This window comes from Brugia malayi (assembly GCF_000002995.4).
Source record: "Brugia malayi strain FR3 genome assembly, contig: Bm_v4_ChrX_scaffold_001, whole genome shotgun sequence".
In the NCBI taxonomy this organism is placed as follows: Eukaryota; Metazoa; Nematoda; class Chromadorea; order Rhabditida; family Onchocercidae; genus Brugia; species Brugia malayi.
The window spans coordinates 15,696,494-15,717,225 of NW_025062479.1; the positions used below are offsets into that span (position 1 = coordinate 15,696,494).

The 20,732-nt window shown below is 25.2% G+C and overlaps 1 protein-coding gene and 1 non-coding gene across 2 annotated transcripts; one reads left to right on the forward strand and one right to left on the reverse strand.

Annotated features, from left to right (window-relative positions):
• Positions 1-454: 454 nt before the first annotated feature.
• On the reverse strand, positions 455-528 carry Bm14557. The gene has a single exon. It is a non-coding gene; the product is annotated as a tRNA-Met (tRNA).
• A 6,499-nt stretch (positions 529-7,027) lies between these two features.
• Positions 7,028-19,398, forward strand: Bma-hum-1 (Myosin tail family protein; the record flags this gene model as incomplete). Its single annotated transcript, XM_043075000.1, has 25 exons — positions 7,028-7,045; positions 8,659-8,787; positions 9,112-9,254; positions 9,612-9,741; positions 10,283-10,426; positions 10,644-10,752; positions 10,963-11,066; positions 11,493-11,625; positions 12,096-12,287; positions 12,506-12,626; positions 13,189-13,346; positions 13,697-13,854; positions 14,241-14,326; positions 14,443-14,521; positions 14,846-14,952; positions 15,180-15,342; positions 15,553-15,633; positions 16,077-16,184; positions 16,769-16,945; positions 17,221-17,316; positions 17,422-17,567; positions 17,756-17,964; positions 18,369-18,550; positions 18,654-18,801; positions 19,322-19,398. 25 exons carry the CDS (start codon positions 7,028-7,030, stop codon positions 19,396-19,398), a joined length of 3,198 nt encoding a protein of 1,065 aa, XP_042930934.1.
• Positions 19,399-20,732: the final 1,334 nt, after the last annotated feature.

The following is a 20,732-nucleotide window of genomic DNA, read 5'->3' on the forward strand; positions in this document are numbered from 1 at the left end:
ATTGCTAGCTTAACAAATTCCTCTTTCTTGATTTAATATATTCCACCTTTTCTGGCCATTTAGGCCTCTATGACATTCCATCTATTGTGACAGTCAGGCCTTTAATGGCATTCCATCTTCCATCTTTTGTAATCATCCAAGCTTTTAATGGCAATTTGTTTCTTGTTGTTAATTGTCTTTTTTCTTTGTTTTTTTAACACCTAAATGATCAGTTTTGTCCTTTTTTTATTATCACTAAACTTATTATCTGTCCTCAATTTCACCAATATAAATCGGTTGGTTTCTTCCTTGTTCACCAATATGCAAATGATTTCATACTAACTGTTATTCCCATTTCTCATCTCGTTAGTATTCTGGTTAAAGAGATTTACTGTAATCATATATTAGAGTGCTCAATATTCCACTACGCTTGCGTAAATCCAGCAAAGCAAAAGTTAACATTTGCAAATAGGGATGCCCGAGGTGAGGTTCGAACTCACGACCTTCAGATTATGAGACTGACGCGCTAACCAACTGCGCTACCCAGGCGACTTGTTGAATCATCTGAAACATTAGTTTTAATTATTTTTTTAAAAATTTTATTTAGCTAAATCTTTTTATTGCATAATTTTGCAATAATAATGATAATAATATAATAATATTAGAACAATATAACAATAATAATATCAGAACATCTGTTTTGTAGTAATATAATTTTTTGCTTATATTAACTAATATCTTTGTGCATAAATGATACTGCTATTATCACTGTGTTATTGTCGTTATCATTATCGTGATCATTATTATTACCATTACCACTATCATTATTATTTCATGAAAGAAAATTTATGAAGAAATCTACTCCACACTTGTTGCAGACGTTGACAGTTAAGGAAGTCAAGGAGAGATAGGTAAGTCCAGTTGCAGTAGAACAACAGATTGGATAATTCTTAATGCATTGTCTTTTCTCAATGAGACAGGCATGTTTAAGGGCTTTATCAGTGCCATGGATGCTGTGTCTCTGTGTCGCTTGATTAGAGGCCAAAGTGGACCAATGACACCTTGGTCAATGTGTCCTAAACTAAGAGATTATTTCAAGCAATTCTTGTACCTCTTTTTTGGGACACAAACTTACTGCGTGGTGAGTTCGCTGTAGCATAGGATCTCAGAGAGACAATAATCTTCCATCTTGAAGACGTGACCCGTCCAGTATATCTGTCTCTTAAGTAACGTGACCTCTGTACTAGTAAGCTTACTTGTTGAGGGCGATATATTGGTCATCTGGGCAGTGTAGCTAAGTAAGGTGTGTGAAATCAACAACCTAATGCAAACATTCAAGGCGTCATAAGTGGTGGCAGTGAATTTCCTTGGGTAACAATGCCTAGTCTGTAGATTGTCTTCATCGAATCAGTCTTTGGATTTCTTTGATGTGAACCCTAGGCATTCTGTGGAGACTGCCGGATACTATTTTTGATGATTAGCCAGAAGGTTGCAGGGAAGGAATCCATAAAGTGACCTACAAGTCCAGTTTGAAGTTTGCCCGGAAATTGTTTTTTATTGCAATAATTTCAAGATTATTGCTTTAGGCCTTTTCGTGCGTTATCTCTTTTAGGTTTGCCCTGAAAGAGACTGAGTTTGCATCGCACAAGGCGGTCATCTCTGCTTTACTCGGATATGGCAAACACCGGGAATGCACCTTTGACGCACTAATCTGTAGTCGATCAGGTGCCACTATTTGGATAGTACCCTAAATTCTACCCATGCACACTCGCTTTGTCTGACTCTTTAACAAAGATCTGCGTGGCTTGCGGGATCCTAACCGAGGACATACCATCAACTTAGCCCACAATCGCAGAATTAACATGCAAGCTCCTTCCCTAAGACAAAGATATATCTGCCCAGAAGTATTATGGTAGCATCGTAAGACCAAAATGATCGATGATACTTGGTCATTTAATTCCATGGAGATTACATTATCAATTAGATTTAAACAAATGTTCAACTAAATTAAATGAAATAAGACAGTGAGTGTAGTAATTTCGTTATTAGTTATGCTTAATGAATTTTTTTCAGAATTATTAACCATACTTAATTTATTATATTTAGATTTAAATATATCATTAGCAGTTACTAATCATGCTTTAACAATTTGCCTCTTCTAATATAGCAATGCCAAATTTATAAATGGCCATTAGTGATTAATTATGTATTTTGAATTTGAATTTATTACCAAAATTCGTCCTCAGCAATTTATGACAGTCTTTACCCACACCTTTTTTTTTACCATTTCTCAAAATTGCAACAAACAATTTGTAATTATCATTTTTTTTTTCTTTTTTTTTTTTTTTTAAAAAAGAAAGCTTTATATTGATATTATAGAAGTTTTAAGTGAAATCGATAGTGGACACTATCTCAACTTAATTAATAAGCTAATTGATAAATTAATCAATAATTGCTACTGCTAGTTAATTATTTGTATCAATCTTTGGATGAAGGCTAATCTTTTATAATTTATTTAAACTATAACTAAAATTTACTACTTTTATGCTAATGAAATGTTATTTTTCGGTTAAATCCAATGAGGAATAATTTCAGCGGAAGAGTACTCAAATAATAGCCATTACAGGCTGACAACAATTACTGACGGATTACACATGCCTCATCGATCTGCTTAATGTACATAGAATCAAAGATTAATGACCAATGGCTACTATTTGGTGTGAATCATTTTAGCAATGAGAAAATATCCCTTACTTTTCGCTGAGTCACCTCTATTTCTTTCTTACTATTATATAGTAATTACTTTTACTATTCATTTTTCTTTCTGCTTCTTCACTTTTTTTTTCATTTGAAAACATCACTATTCATTTTATGTAATTAATAATTAATGATTAATTAGTTTTCAAAAAGAAATTCTTTAAATATATTCCATTACAACTTCAAATTTTAACTTTAATTTATGCAAAAAAAAAAAGCTTTGCAGTTTTATGTTTTTAAATTATAAATAAAATTAGACAATTTTTAATTTTAAATTTTAGTAAAATCAAATAAGTTTTTTTGTTATCGGAAAACTTACATTTTTAAATTATAAAGAAAACCAGTTAGTCTTATTTCTTCAAATGATGGATAAAAAGCAAAAAAAAAAGAATAAAATAAAATTTCGAAATGATTGTTACAATAACAGTTTATCCGTTAAATAATTTTCCTATCATTGTATCATTTTTCTTTTCCATTTCATTTTTTCATGTACTATTAACAGTGCTTATCAAATTGCTTAATCAAGCAATTTGACTGGTGATTATACAAAAATCATCTCACAACCAGTTAGTATCGCACTTCATTTTTTAATTGTTGGATTATCATTTCTTTCTCTCTCTTGTTATATATATATATAACTTAAATTTATTTTTTTATATTCAAGAACTTAATTTCATTTATTTTTCATCTCAAAATTTCATTTCAAATGTAAACGATTCAAATCAGCTTTTTCAATATTAAAAAATGAGTTCGAATATAATTACATTCAGTTAGTCACAGGGTGAAAAGGATTTTTTTTTGCAAAATTTAAGTTTAGCATTTCAATTCTTTTTATATCGCATTTTGTACTTTTATCGTTTCAAACTGTAAAAATATGATAAATAATTGCAATTTTGTAAATTCTTTAAGGTACAAATAATTTATACTTGATAGCTTCTTTTCAAAAAAAAAAATTTCTTGAAAAAAATTGCAACAACGTAATCAAAAATCATTTTTAAATTCATATAATATTTTACATTACATAATTATACCCAAACATTAATTTTATTTATAAATAAATTTCATCAATTTTGTAAATATTAAAATTAGCGTTCAATAATCTTTTGATAAAAAATTGACACGATATAATTTTGATTTAACTTCCCCTTGCAAAATGAAAATCGTTTAAATAATTCATTTGAGGGAAAAAACCACTTTTTTTGCCAAAAAACGATCAGATGTTTTTCTTTTTTTTTTTGCAAAGAAAGCAGTGGTTTGAGCCTTTCTAATAAAAAAACTAACTAAATAATTTTTTTTTTTTTTTTTTTCACTAAAAACAATACCTCAGTTGGATAATAATTTAAGTGATGGATACAGCAAGAATTTTATTTCATTTGATTATTTGTAGCAGGTTAGAAATTTTAAATTAAAGAATGACAATTTTAAAAACATATCGTTAATTGTATTAACAAATTAACAGTAATACATAATTAGGCTAATGATATCTGGGTAAATTTATTTTTGTTTATTTATTTTTTTATTTATCAGTGTCATCGCCTAAAATTGTTCAAATTTTAAAGCAAAGGTCTTTAAAAAACTTTCATCTGAAATCAGGAAATTTTGAAATTCTCTCATTTTTCCAAAATCAATAATATCATCTCTCTTTTGCACTCTACGCTCTTCCTTTCATCATTTTCATATTCGAAATCAATCAATAGCATTTTGAACTTCTTATACATATTAAAGCGTCACACTTGTAATGCTAATTGTTGTTTATAATAAGTGTTAATTTTTGATTGAATTAGCATAAAATTTGAGAAATCGTTGCTTATCCCTTTTTTAATCAATAGGCATCATTCAATCAATTAATAAATTTTGTGATCTGTGATTTAATCAGGAATTATTCCAATCAATGCAGTTATTACTCACCATTGATATTTAAATCGAAATCTTATGGGATGAGTCATCCATGCTTCCACATTGCTTTGAGATAGCTTTTACCCTTCCTTCCCTGTCAAATGATGACGGCACGACGATCATCCATTACTGCCACCGCCATGTTACGATCACGCGTCATCACTACCACTATTAGTCATTTGCCGTTTTTGTGTCGCTTCATTTTTCTCTCTTTTCCTCAAAATGCTGCAATTCTTTGAATTAAATTTTAAGCTTTCCTTAAATTTGGATTTGATTTTTAAATTTCGTGACAATGAAAGCATCAAATTTTGCTATATTTAAATGTAATATATTCAATAATTAATTCCAAATTTCGTTTATTTCACGATGTCGTATCCATCTATGCAGTTGTCCTAGTTTATATACAGCTATGAATCATCAAAACTGTATAATTTGAAAAACTGTATAATCTATTTGAGGAAATTTAAAATTTATTCTTTAATCAGTGGATAAGAATTGAACGAAGAAATTTTGATGTTAAAATAATGTATTATCTTGCATTAAACGTATTCAACGTATGAAACTACATGTCAAGCACGTTTTTATCATCAATATAAAACTTACTTCATGCATAATCCTAGCCACCATACAGTTGCAGCAAAGATGCCAAATACTAATTAATCAATTTTATCAAACTTAATTATATCAGACTTATGATTCAAACTAATAAATATAATAATAATATTCAAATAAGAATAAAAGTTCTTACTTATAGCAATCAATAAAATATACTCTCTGTTATCATTAATTCTGATTAATATTACTAAATAGAAATCATCTGAAATAATAAATCATTCATTTACTTTCATTTTTATTTTTTATTTCCTTCTTCACTTTCTTCAATTCATTCGTTAAAATTTTTCAGGTTTAATTTAAATGAAATTTTTTGCTGGTATTTTTTTTTTCTTCTTTGTCCAGTTCATTTATTAGTAAAACCTGTTTTGTATCATCTTCTCTTTCATATTTTTTCCTTCATTTTTCTTAATCCTTCCAGCATTTTTTTTTTTTTTTTTTTTTTTTTGTTTGTTTCGTTTTATGTAACTTAAAAATAGATAAATTAATTTGTAATTGTTGGGATAATGATGCATTTAATTGATAGATAATTTAAATTATATAACTGGAAGACATTTTAGTTTAAACATTGTCTTTAAAAAATATATGGCAATAAAATATTTTACTGTTAGATTTATTTAGGATATATGATTTTATATTAAAAATTTTCAGTTAGATTATTTAAAAAAATGATTCCATTTTTAAAATTGTAGGAATTCTGGACTGATTGTCTGAGAAAGTAAATTGAAAGGTTTCTTTTTTTTGTTTAATGGATAGTCATATATTTATCAGAATCTTACTTTGTCAGAAATATTAATTGACACAAAAGTATCTAGCAATAATAGCTTTGTGATAAATTGCTTACCTTTAACCCTTGATAAGTTTTTTTATATCATATTGATTGCATGTTATCACAAAATAATTCAGTCATTTCTTTGCACTAATCCTCTCATATCTAAATTTTCAAATTCTTATTTGATATGATTTTTTATCATTGACTGAAATATAATTATTTATTTTGTATTTCATTTTACGTATGACAATTACAACCAATTGAAAATTTTGAAAAGATCATGAAAGGAAATCGGAAAAGTTTCAATTAAAATTGATTGAAATATGACAAATCTCATCACATATTATGGAATTCGTTCAATTAGCTTTGCTGGCATGGTGTCATTAGGAAACTTTGTATGTCATTGTCATCATCAATTGAGGGTCATCGTTAGCCTTCTTCTTCCTCATAATTGTTCACATTTAAAATAGTGGACAAGAGGCTGGTCAGAATGAGAGAATGTGGTCAAAAAGCATGAATAAAGGGAGTGTTTGGTTATGTCAACCATATAGGAGAGAGGGTGGGGTCAAAAGGTTACTTTTTATGGTGGATTAATTGTGCATCACTTGCTTATCACTGCTTCTAATCTTTATTTTCTTACAATCAAATTATTCGATGACTTGGACTTAATTAACTAAGGCATATGGTCAGAATCATACCTAATGTCTGAAAGTGAAATACTTGACCAGTAGTCATTACATGTCCTGTTTTTATAAACCTGTTAAATTTGCTCATATGGGAAAGAGAGCGAGAGAGAGAGAGAAATTATTGGAAGAAAAAATTTGCTGAACAGTCGAACAATCATTATTCCTGTTTCTTTTATTTTTCGAATATTAATTAATAGCATTAGGTTTTGTATTTTCGTCATAAACAAATTCCAAAATTCTACTTTTTTTTGCACTTTCCTTTTTTCATTTCAGCAATTTTATTTTGAAAAATTAATGTCTATTCGGTGGAGTAAACTTTAATCTGATGAACGATGTAGTAATGGTAAGTTTAAATTTTCAAGTATTTTTTAATTTAAAAAAAATTTCTCATTCTATCTGATTGCTTGCTTTCTCTTTAGTGTTATTTTAATATTGGTTGAAAATTTCCAGAGGAATTCAATTCTAATTTTTTTCAAAAACAAAATTTGCAAATGACTCATTAATTACAGTTATTAATGCTACTGTCATTTAAATTTTTTATCTTTATTTTAACTTTATAAGAGTTAAGGTAAAAAGGTAAAAAAAAATTAGCATATCAAATATCTTTATAATGTTACAATGTGCCAAGACATTTAATTAGCAAATGTTTATATAAAAATTTTGTTTTATTTAAAAAATATTTCCAAAATCACTCGAAGGAATGTTATTATTAAAGCTATTTTGATCGGGATTTTTTATTTAAAATTTTTTTTTTTATTTTTCATTTACATTTCAGCTAATTTGAATAATTTATTTGTTTTGTTCCTTCGGAAATTTGTGTCACTTATTTAATTTAAGTTATTATATATATTTTCTAAAGTTTTTTCATCCTAATTTTATATATTCACCTTACATATATATTAATATATATATTTTTGTTTTTAAACTTTAAAAATTTTTAAATTTCGGTTAATATGCACTGAAAACTTTAACCAATATATGGTGATAAGTTTGATATTGATAAGCTTTTATTAACTAGCAATAGTATCTCAAATATCGTTAATGTGTAAAAAAGAAATGAAATAGCAGTAATTTATCTTACTTCTTTTTACATTTGATATAGATCGTCTTATTGTTGCGGAAAATTTTCTTAATAAATTATAATTAGCTTATTGGAGTTGCAAACATTTAGAATACCAGTTGTTGTTGCTAGAATGAGTAACAAATTTTATCATTCATAATCGACAATGAATGATATATGTTATTATTTACATAGTGAGAAATCAATTTGTATTGAATTTTATCAATAAATAATTTAATAGATTGTCAAGAAAAGTTTTGTTAAAAATTCTTTCCATTTGATAAAATTAAGCATAAGGAAAGTATAATTAAATATAAAAAAAAAAAAAATATTTTCAATAGGTATAATTTTTCTATGGATAATTTAGGCAATGTATGTCAGATTGTTCAAGCATTTTGATTAACTGATTTAAATTCTGTAATAGCTCTTAGATTTACTATACAACTATTTCTGAATTCTGTTGCAAAGTTGAAAATAATTCGTGAAATATAAATTTTAAGAGGAATAAAATTTGAAAAATTCTTTTAAACTAATTGCTCTTACTAATGCTACTAATTTAGTGATAAGCTAAGAAATCACTGAATACTAATAAATGTTAAACCATTTCTCTTAACTGTAGTGTATGCTAAAACTTATCCATTCCTTCACTCACGTGTATTTATCAGTTATTGTTTACGTGCCGTAGAAAACAGTGCTAGATTTACAAACGTGAACCATAAAAACTTTCCACATTTAGTACGATGTTATATACATAATATGTTTATTTGTTTATTTATATTTATATCGTATATTTATATTCCTATGTTTATATTTTTAGATTTATATTTATTTTTACATTTGATTTATATTCTTAATTTCAATATATATTACGCAGTACTTTTTTTTTCTTTTTTTAGGCATTTCACTGGCAATCAAAAGTAAATATTCAACATGTCGGCGTGGATGATATGGTATTACTTAATAAACTTAATGAACAATCAGTCGTCGATAATATGCGAAAACGCTTTATGGCTAATTCTATTTTTGTAAGTGTTATAGTTACGCTATTAGCAATAATTATATCAGTTTATTTATTCCACTCTTTTCTTTTTTATCGTTATAAATTGATAATTAACTTATAATCAATATGGCTAATAAATTGTTATTTATATAATTAATTATATGTCTAAATTTAGTTTCTAGAAAAATGTGCTTCTTTTAAAAAATTGTACTTAATTAAGTAATATTTAAATTTATTATATTTTTTCCACACATATGTCATCTGAAAATGTTTATAAAATTGTCATTAAATTATATAAAACTTTTAAATGCGAAAAGTTTCTTCTAAAAAAAAAGGAGGAAATTTTCAGACATACATTGGGCCAGTACTTATAGCAGTTAATCCATTCAAAGATATGCCATATTTTACAAATAAAGAAATAGAATTATATCAGGGAGCAGCGCAGTATGAAAACCCACCGCATATTTATGCCGTTGCTGATAATATGTTTAGGTGAAAATTTCAATCTTTAATTTAAATTTATGAAATTTTTAATATTTATTTTATAAAATTTGCATAATTCCGAATTTCTTTTTTTCATTCTTTTTTTAGTTGCGATACCTTTATAACATTAAAAATTTTTTTTTGCTTATTTTTAAATCAATTTAAATTTTTCTCTCAATTTCAATTCATTTATTTAATATTTTCGTCATTTCTATAATTTAGCAAAGTTTGCTATGAAATTGATATTTAGTGTGATAATTTTGTCTAATTCACTGTGATCAAGTATTAATAGTTGATATTACATACGGTTATTTTATAAGAATGAACATTTATTGATAAATTTGATATTTCACAGATATTTTTCAGGAATATGATAATAGATAACGAAAGTCAATGTGTTATAATAAGCGGTGAAAGTGGTGCTGGAAAAACGGTTGAAGCTAAATATATTATGGGATATATTGCTCGAATATCCGGTGGTAGACAGCGACTTCAGGTTTTCAAAAAAAGTTTTTTTTCGCCCTGATAACTTCAATTTTTTGGGAAGATTTGAAACTTTAGCAAGCATTAATCTTGTTTTGTGTGGTTTATAAATTTTCAATAAATTGTATTTTTTTTTTTTTTTTTATTTTTGCATTTATCAGCTCATAATTTTGTATTCGATCGTTTATTGTAGACATATGATACTAAAAATAGCAGAACTAAAAAATTCTACCGTAAAAATTTTGTCGGTTAAAAAAGAAAGAAATAAGCTTAAGTTTCGAATTTGAAAAGTATAAAAAGAAAGTGTTTTATGAATATATAAAAATTGCTTTAATTTTTTTAATTTAAGATTAAATTAAGGATATAGTTTTTTTTAAGTTAGAATAAAGCAATGGAATATTTCATGAACTTCTTTAATAAAACATTTTTTTTTTTCTTCTAGTTTATAAAAAAATTTTTTTTTTTAATTAAAGATTAATTATAGGTTATTTTTGTATTTTTAGTTTGGTAACTTTAAATTTTACATTCAATGAAAAATTTTTTTCAAATTTTAGCACGTGAAAGACGTCATTTTGCAATCAAATCCATTGTTGGAATCATTCGGTAATAGCGCCACTGTTAGAAATTGGAATTCTAGTCGTTTTGGTAAATATGTTGAAATTGTATTCAGTCGAGGCGGTGAACCAATTGGCGGAAAGGTCAATTTCTTTCCTTTTTTCATTTTCTCTTTCGCTGTATTTATGAAACATATAATTAATTAGAAATATCGCGATTACTCGTATGTTCTTTACAATGTATATTTAATATTGTAGTATTATTGAAGCTATATACTTCCTACAAGTTCAACTTATTCATTACAACAAGTTTCCCATTATCTTCCTTAAATAGTCGTAACTTTGATAATATAACTTGTAGGTATCAAATTTTTTACTCGAGAAATCTCGAGTAGTTCATCAGAACCAGGGAGAGCGTAATTTTCATATATTTTATCAACTATGCGCTGGAGCAGACGAAAAGTTAAAAAGTTGCTTTTTTTTCCAACTATTAATTAAAATAGTATCGTTTTGTAGTTTAATATAAATTGTTATGTGATGAGATACTAATACTACAAATGCTTGTAAAGACTGATGCGATATCAGTGCAGTAATTAATTATTACTTAATAAGTGCAAATATGAGAAGAACTGCATACAATATGAATTTTTATCAATTTTGATAAATTTTTTTTTTTTGAGATAATCTGGGTATCACAGCATTGGATTATTACAGTTATCTGAATCATAGTGGTTGCTATAAAATTGATGGAACTGATGATGCTAAAGGATTTAAAGAAATTCTCGTAAGTGTGAAAATATTTACTAGAGATGAAATTTGTATCAAATATTCAAAAATAAAAGACTATTATAAAAATAAACAAACAAATAAAAAAAGTATTACAAATTTAATTCATCTTATTTTTACTACTTTCTTCTCATACATAATTAATTAATTTTTTTTTGCAATATTTTTTTTCTATTTGCAAGATAAATACATCATAATTAAATTTCCCCTCCAAAATTATTCAAATGTGATTGATAATAATTTTAAATAGATTTTTTTTTTTTTGATCTCAAAACGCTTGAGTATTATTTTACTAATAAAGCAAATATTTTCATTTATTGAAATGTTTTTCATTTTTATTTTTAAAACATAATTTATTCATATATTTCAAATAATATCTTTATTACTGATTTACTTAAAATTTCATTTCTTTTAATACTTTTAGCATGCAATGGATATTATTGGTATTGAAACAACAAAACAAATGGAGATTTTACAACTTGTTGCAGCCATTATGCATATTGGTAATATCACATTTGTTGAAAGTAATAATTTTGCAGCTATCGCTGATGAACGTTGTAAGTGTTCATATAGAAATGTTATAAAAATATAAGTTAAATTTACAATAATTATTCAAAATTTTATTTTATATTATTTTTTTTAAAAAAATTAGTGTGCTGAAAATATTGCAAATTTTTAAAATAAAATTAAAAAAGGAATTTTTTTAAAATATTTTGAAAATAATGAAAATATTGAAATGGTATTTAAATTGTAATAAAGTATTGTTGATATTTGAAGCATTTTTCCTTTCATTTAAATGATATATGCTGGACGATATTTTTATTATAAGTTATATCATCATTAAATATTACATTAATGGACCTCAAATAAGTAATAAATTAGTATTATTCATGTTCTAAGAAACATTCATTTAGTCTTCATAATCTTCTAAGAAAATATGTAAATAAAATGAATTATTAAAATCATTTTAGTTGTTTTTTTTAAATATTTTTTCATATATTTTCTCTAGTTAATACTAATATTTTAGTTCTAGAATTCCCAGCTTATTTACTTGGCTTAAAATCATCAGCAATACGTGAAAAATTAACAAGTCGACAAATGGAAAGTAAATGGGGTAAACAACGTGAGCAAATTAATGTATCATTAAATGTTGAACAAGCGGAATTTACACGTGATGCATGGTCAAAAGATTTATACATACGTCTATTTCAATTTTTAAGTAAGGCATTTTTTTTTTTTATAAATTCTTGTAAAAACTAAAAAAAGTTTGTGAAAATTGCAGAAAAAAAATGAAAAATTTCTATTATACTTTTCCATTATACGAAAATATTTTTTTATTTTTTTAAATTTTCTCTTATTCAAAAATTTTTTTTTATTGTTATGATTATTAAAAATTTATTTTTATGATTCCTCATTTCTTTTTTTTCATATTTTTAGTTGCATCTGTTAATGAAGGAATGAAGATTTCTTCACGATTATCCGGAAAACCGTTATCAATTGGTATTCTTGATATATATGGTTTTGAAATATTTGATAATAATGGTTTCGAACAATTTTGGTAAATTGATGCATGAAATGAATGTTGATTTCTTTTTTTTAAATTAATTAGCTAGAATGATGATGATGATTTCTGTCGCGAAACTTTCAATTTAAAAAATAAATAAAAATTTCATAAATTTCATTATTTAATCTTATACTCAATGTTACTAATTAATTTCATTTTGTATAATAATTTCTCATTGTTTATTTTTTATGCCGAGAAAGATGACAAGTATTATTGGTAATATTATTTAAATAATAAGTAAATTTTAATAAATTAAAGATAAGATAACATTTAATTCAGTCAGTTACTTTCGTTTCTTAAATATATTTAATGCATTCGAATATTTGTAACGTTAAAAATTATTTATCACATATCAATATATATTTATTAAAATTTAACAACAAAAGAGAAAAAGAAAATAGGAAAATTGTTTAGATTAGATACAGCAGCAAAGTAAAAAAACAAATTTTTCTATTTTAATTCATATATTTCATATTTGTTTTATCATAAATAATATTCCTTCCTATTTATTTCCCCTAATTTAACACAAACAAAAAAAAGTTTTCTTTCTTTTTAGCATAAATTTTGTAAATGAGAAATTGCAACAAATATTTATTGAATTAACATTGAAAGCGGAACAAGAAGAATATATTAGCGAAGGAATTTTATGGACACCAATTGAATATTTCAACAATAAAATTGTTTGTGATTTATTTGAATCACGAAAACCACCAGGTATTTTTGTTAATTTCTTTCTATAAATTAGCCTTCTGTAAGAAAAATATTAAATAAAAAAACTTAAATTGAAGTTGTATTTTATTCGATGTATTTTTTTTTACTGTGGTAACAATGAAAATAGTTTCATTATCACTAAAATTCTTTATTTCTTAAATAATAGTTTTATTTTAATTAGAAACCATGATATCTTGGATATAAAAATGTAAATTATTGATTATCACTTTTTAATTTGCTTCCGTAAATCTTTTTCCTTTCTTTAAAAAAAAAAAAAATTGATACTGCGATAGCAATACTTTTTATACATTATTATGTAAATTTTCATATATTTATTATATTGCTAACTTTAGGAATAATGTGTATTTTGGATGACATATGCTCACAAATTCATGCACAAAATGAAGGTGCTGATGGTCAATTTTTGATTGAATTAAATAAATATATGTCGCAAAATGAGCACTATCAAAGTGGCGCACAATGTTTCATTATTAAACATTATGCTGGAACTGTTTGTTTCATAATTTAATTGCAGAATTATTTTTCTGTTTTGTTTTCTGAATTTTTTAAGAGTAAATTTAGTAAATTAGTAACCTCATTTTTTATTTACACCACTTTGTCATTTTTATTTAATTTAGCATGGCGATACATTAATTGAGTGATAAATAGCAATTCCATTATAAGTTTATTTTGAAATTTCAACAAATATGTATTTTTGTATTCTTTATTTTGTGCTATAACAAGAGTTTAAAAATGATAAATTTCAAAAAATGAAAAGAAAAATTCCATGTAATATTAATAAATTAATAAGTTCGTATTATTTAATGATTACCATAACAGCTCTCATAATAAATTAACAAGCAAATAAAAAAATTTTCTAAACTTTTTGAAATTCAGGTTTTATACAATATTGATGGTTTTTGTGAGAAAAATCGTGATACACTTTATAAAGATCTTATTACGCTGATGCAACAAAGTAATCGGTAAGATCATTTTATTTTTCATTTTAATTAAAATTATCATTAACAACAGCTGGAAATATCCACTGGGTGAAATATGAAAACATTAATTTAATAAATCAATAATATCACTGTTGCAGGCAATTTTTCAAGCAACTTTTTCCCGAAATAGTATCGTCTAGTGGTAAGAAGCCAACAAGTTTTTCATCAAAAATTAGGGTTAATTTTATTAATTTATACTTAATTTCTATTTATTTCATCCTTTTAATTTTAAATTAAAAAAAAGTATATAGCATAAAAAATAATAAAGCGGAATAAAGATAAATGAAAAATAGAAAAACGCAATACTTTGTATAAAATTAATATAATATACAAAGGAAAAATGTTTGCAATGAAAAGAATTGAATTAAAATAATATTGCGAATAATTAAAATTATTTTGAAATCAAATCAAGCATATAATTTTACTTTAAATTATACTTTCGTACTTTTTCTCCCTTTTTTTTACTTCATCAAATTTTAAAAAAAAGTTACTTTATTTTAGAATCAAGCAAACGATCTTGTTGATTCACTTAGCAAATGCGCTCCTCATTATGTACGTTGTATTAAGCCAAATGATACTAAGCGATCACTGGAGTGGGATGAAAAACGGTTACTGATTCTAATTCATTACACTTTTCAATTATTTTAATTATTATTAGGAACAAATGATAAGATACAATTGTTGATATTATATAAATCGTTCGTTTCAACAGATTAAATGAAAAATTAAGATATAACTTTTGAAAATTTTCATCATATCATTACTTTCTTATGATTAGCTTTAATGGTTAAAATTAAATTTAAGTTAAAAGTTAAATTCGCTAATTTTTTTTTAGTGTTCTGCATCAAGTTGAATATTTGGGTTTAAAGGAAAATATCAGAGTTCGACGTGCAGGTTTTGCCTATCGTCGTGTTTTTCATAAATTCCTTTATCGTTATGCTATTCTTACTCCAAAAACATGGCCCAGTTATCATGGTAATCCTCGGGAAGGAGTTGAGGTTTAAATTTGTATTTAATTGTTATATTTATTGCTTAATAATAAATATGAATCAAGTAGAACATTTATTTATTTTTTTATTATTAATTATTAATATTTATTAGTTATTATTATATCAAATATTTGCTTTCTCATTTGTGATTCATGGAAACTCTGAAAAGTTCTGTAACGATAATAAGTACAACAAAACATTTTAACATTTCATTTTTAGATCATTTGTCAAACGGTAAATATGGATCGTGACCAGTATCAAATGGGTAGATCAAAAATTTTCATTAAAAATCCGGAATCGGTATGTTGTTGTTTTTAGAACACTATTTATTTTTCTATTTATTTCTTTATTTCATTCATTTACTTAACTATTTAATTATCTATTTATTCATTTAATTGATCAACTAATTTGTTTATTTATTTTCCTGTTTGTTTCTTTACTTATTTATTTTAATAGTTAATTAAATTAATTAATTCATTTATTTGATCTATTCGTTTGATTTGTATATTATACACATATCGAGTTATTAATTTAATTTGTTATTTAATCGGTATGTTGTTTTTTAGAACATTATTTATTTATTTATTTATTTTTTACTTAACTATTCAATCATTTATTTATTCATTTAATTGACTAACCAAGTTTATTTCTTTTAAATTTTATATTGTGGCTTACTTTAGATTTACTTATAGTTTCATAATTACATGCTTTCCTACTTGGTACTTTTTATCTGTCAATTATAGCTTTTCCTTTTGGAAGAAATGCGTGAAAGGAAATATGATAGTTATGCACGTGTAATTCAAAAAGCATTCAAGAAATTCACTGCTTGTAAACGACACACAAAATTAAAGGTTTGCGTAGCATTTTTCTTCGCATTACTATTATTAATTGCTATTATTATTATTTATTATTATTATCAATTATTATTATTATTATTAAAAACGCATTATTATTACAATGATTAGGAAAATATTCCTGCTAGTAATACGAAAAATAAACTTGGCTATAAAAGTATCAATCAGTTAAATGAAATGATAAAATGTCTTTACTACTTTCTTAAGCAAACCATATAATTAACACATAGGATACTATTTCAACAACTTATTAAATGCTTAATTTGAAACTGCATTTTATCATTTGCAGTGCAAAATATCAGTTTCATTAGTCACATTGATACTGTGAGAATTTCGCAACTAATATGATTAATGAAAATACCAGAAATGCATTTTCTTTTCTTTAATTTGTACATTTGACGATGTAAATACGTTAGTGTCAGATTGGTTAATAGAAATGATATACCAAAAAGAAGGTTTTAAATTTCAATCTGAATGATTTAATAAATAGTTTAAATAGGATCCGATTTATGTTATCGTAACATAATTACTTGTAATATTATCATATCATTATTGAAGGGAAAAGAAATTGTATATTGCAGGAAGATGCATGTAAATTATTCTTGAATAAAAAAGAAAGACGACGTTATTCAATAAATCGTAATTTTATCGGTGATTACATTGGTATCGAATATCATCCGGTATTACAAGCATTGGTCGGAAAGAAGGAACGTATTATTTTTGCTGCTACCATTAATAAGTATGATCGAAGATTTAAGGTTAACTTAGATTTTTTCAATTTCTAATTTTACATTTCGAATTTAATTTATTGCATTCTTTTGAATCATTAAATGATTTAGGAAAATTATGATTTAAACTTGCTCAGATCGAAATTTCATTCGTAGTGAATAATAATTATATGGTAAGTAGTTATTTATTTTGATGTTTGAAATTTACCAACGATTTTAATTCTCTATGAGAGAAAACAATCGTTTTGTGCATGCATGATATAATAATATTTGATTGATATTTGTCAGATCTCAAAAATTTTTAGGTCTCAAAAATTGATTTTCTCATAACAGCAAATAAAATTGTTCTCATTGGGAGAGAATTGGAAAAGAAAGGATTAAATAAAGGAAAAATTATTGAGGTAAATTTATTATTGTTCACTTCTTTAGATGATATTATTTTCACTAATGTAATAAATTCATAATTACTATCCAATTTTTATTATTTATTTCATTTTTTTTTTCAGGTTTTGAAACGACAAATTAATTTTAATGATATCGATAATATTGGATTAAGTCCATATCAGGATAATTTTATTATTCTCAATGTTCATAATTCATATACATCACTTTTGGAGACACCGCTAAAAACGGAATTAATAAATGCAATCAAGTAAATTTTATAAATTTGATCAATTATTAAAAGAATTAACTAGCTCTTAATCAATTAAAAGAATTGACAAATGGATAATTCGTTGTAGTTTTAAACTTCGGCAACTTTTAATTTTTGGCAAAATTTTAATTTTATTATAAATTAAATAAGCTTTAAACAAATATCAATAAATCAATCAATTGCTGCAGCAAACGATATTATGATAGAGCTGATGGACGAATTTTACCATTAAATTTCAATACTTCTCATCAAATTATCTTGAAGAAAACTCAATTTGGTGGTGGTTCTCGAATTATTAAATTTTCAAAAAATGATAATGGATCAAACAGTACTCAGTTATTTCCAAAAGGAAAAATTTTATTCGTATATATTGGACCTGGTTTATCCAGTAATGCAAGTATGCTTGTTATTATCATTTGATGATACTAGAATGACCCAAAATTTTTTTATAATATTAAATCTTTTCAGATCACAGATTCATGACAATTTATGAATTTTTCTTGTAATATTACAAAATTATTAAATTATAAAAATTATTTTCTTTTGATCTCTCTGAATGATAATTAGAATAGCATTATATGTTAATATGTTAATTTAAATCCACATTTTTTTTTAAATTCATAAACATAAATTTAAATTAGAAATAATAGCATTGATGTTGCCGCTACAAATCTTTGTCTTTTAATACAAAAAAATATTCGTCTGTTTTACAGGTAGTTGCTAACTTAGTTGAAGTTTAAAATAAGTGACTTCTTCCTAAAATGAAATGATTTTTTTTTTCTTTTTGTTTTTTGTTTTTAGAACCAACTGATGAAAGAATAACGATGAAAGGACATTATGAAAAACATAAAATGTTTTCTCTAACACATCGAACATCTTCTTTATCAACACAACACGTAACTACGTCTAATCGTGTATATCCATTGATAAATAATAATCACACAGATATTAATAGAAATAATGGTACCACTACTCATTTACAGGTTAATTTTATATTCTCTTAATTATTTGTAAATTTTTGCAATAATGAAAGGGATAACAATCATAAAATAGTATTGGTGTATATTTAGAAAGAATATTTTACAGAATGCAATATGTCGACATCCGGAAAAACCTAAGCCACCATTAAAACCAAGATTCCTTCCTCTTGTTGAAGCATTATATTCGTATGAAGCTCAAGATACTGATGAATTATCATTCCTTGCTGGTGATAAATTTGAACTTGTGAATAAAGGTTAGTTTCTGTTATTAAAATTAACTAATTTGAATCCATTATTAATTAATAAGTAACAAATTGGTAGTTTGTATTATAATAAATATATTTATATGTAAAAATGATATGTTTCAACTGATAAGAATATGGAATTTGATTTATTGAATAAAATTCATTAGAATTATTGGTTAGTCGTATTGTGTTGGATGCAGTTGTATGCTTTTTTTTATCATAAGAGCAATAAAGATATATCAAAATATGAAGAATTAGGGTTGGTAATTAAATACTAGATATTATCTTAAATAACAATATGACCTGAGAATTTTCCAGTCTTTTTAGTGGGATTTTTTCAAATTTTTAAATTAAAAATTTCTTGATCTAACGTTTGTTTCTTTGCCCAGACTTTTGATCGGATTTTAATATAAACAAAGTTTCTCGGCAATTCGATTAAATTCATTTTAAAATTCTTTAGTTTAATTTACTATTGCTGCAATTGTTCTTCGTTCTGGTACTTAACTTATTGTTATGATTGAATTTTCAGATTCCTCTGGTTGGTGGCAGGGCAGAATGAAGAATCGGACGGGCCTCTTTCCGGGAAATTATGTCAGGGAATTGTAATGTTTCGAGATATTTAAATTTGTTTTAGCCTAATTTCGATTGTTCCAATTATTTGATTTCTTTGTTGTAAGAATCCATTTCTTATGTAATCCAAGATACCATTGTATCAAAAATTTTCAATTCCTTTATCTTTAGGAGGAAGTTTCCCTTGCTTCTTTTTTGTTTCCGTATAATTAAATTATAAATCATATATTGCTATTCCAGGAAGAAATATGGCTCGCATTTTTCAAAACAATTGAAAAATTAGGTGGGAATAATTAAGTAAAATAATGATAATAATAGGGTAAATCCTGACCAAATTTTCTAACCATAAATTACTGTCATTTATGAAACAGTAAAAGTCTCCTGATAATGATTAAATCTAAGGTATTATTTAAATCTAAGTACTAACTATTATTGTTTAGGTATTATAAGTGACGAAAAAATGTAACAGTTGTGTGTAACAGATGATATGGCTGGCAATATATCATATAAAACTATTACATACTTTTGTTCAACAATATTTTATTAGCATAACGTAATTTTGCATTTCGAAATCTTTCAAATCTATTAAAAGAAGTATTAATTGGTCGAATCAAAACAATTAAGGCAGAAAATTTCAGTTCATAATTAAATTAATCTGATGATTTGCGAGCAAATTCTTGACGAAAGGAATCTTCCAGAAATTACGAAAAAACAAGAATTGTTTTTATGTAAACATTATTTTCTACTTTAAAGAATTTCGACAGTTTTTAATATAAAAAATAAAAAAAAAAAATATTGGAATCAAATTATCCGCTTCATACTGGGTGAAGATATCACAATTGTTGAAAAATGATTGATTTGAAACAGAAATCAAGTAAGAAAAACACCGAAATAATCTCCACCTGAACGATAGTCGTTGTTTTATGATAGTTGTTAACAAAGGTTGAGTTCTGAATTTAACAAATACTAAAAAAATCAATAACATAAATGTTGAAAATGTAAAAAGGAACATATTGGCAATACATCTCTTATTGAAAAAAATTTGATCAGTACCGTTCTTTAAATAAAGTGAATGAACTTCTTAAAGAATAGTACTGCCAGTAAAATAAAGACGATGGAAAGTAGAGCGGATACTCGAAGATATATAGTTTAAGAAATATTACAGAACTTTTCAATCTCAATAATTTAAAACACATCAACTCCCAAAGGGAAAAACTTATGAGAAAAACACGAGAGATAAATGACAATAAAGCTGTCGCCACCCATGCTTTCTGATGCATGGCTTATGAGTAAGTAAATCAAAAAATACACTTGACTTAGTAGAACTCAGGCTGCATAATTCAGGTTACTATTGCCATAATTAATATCTA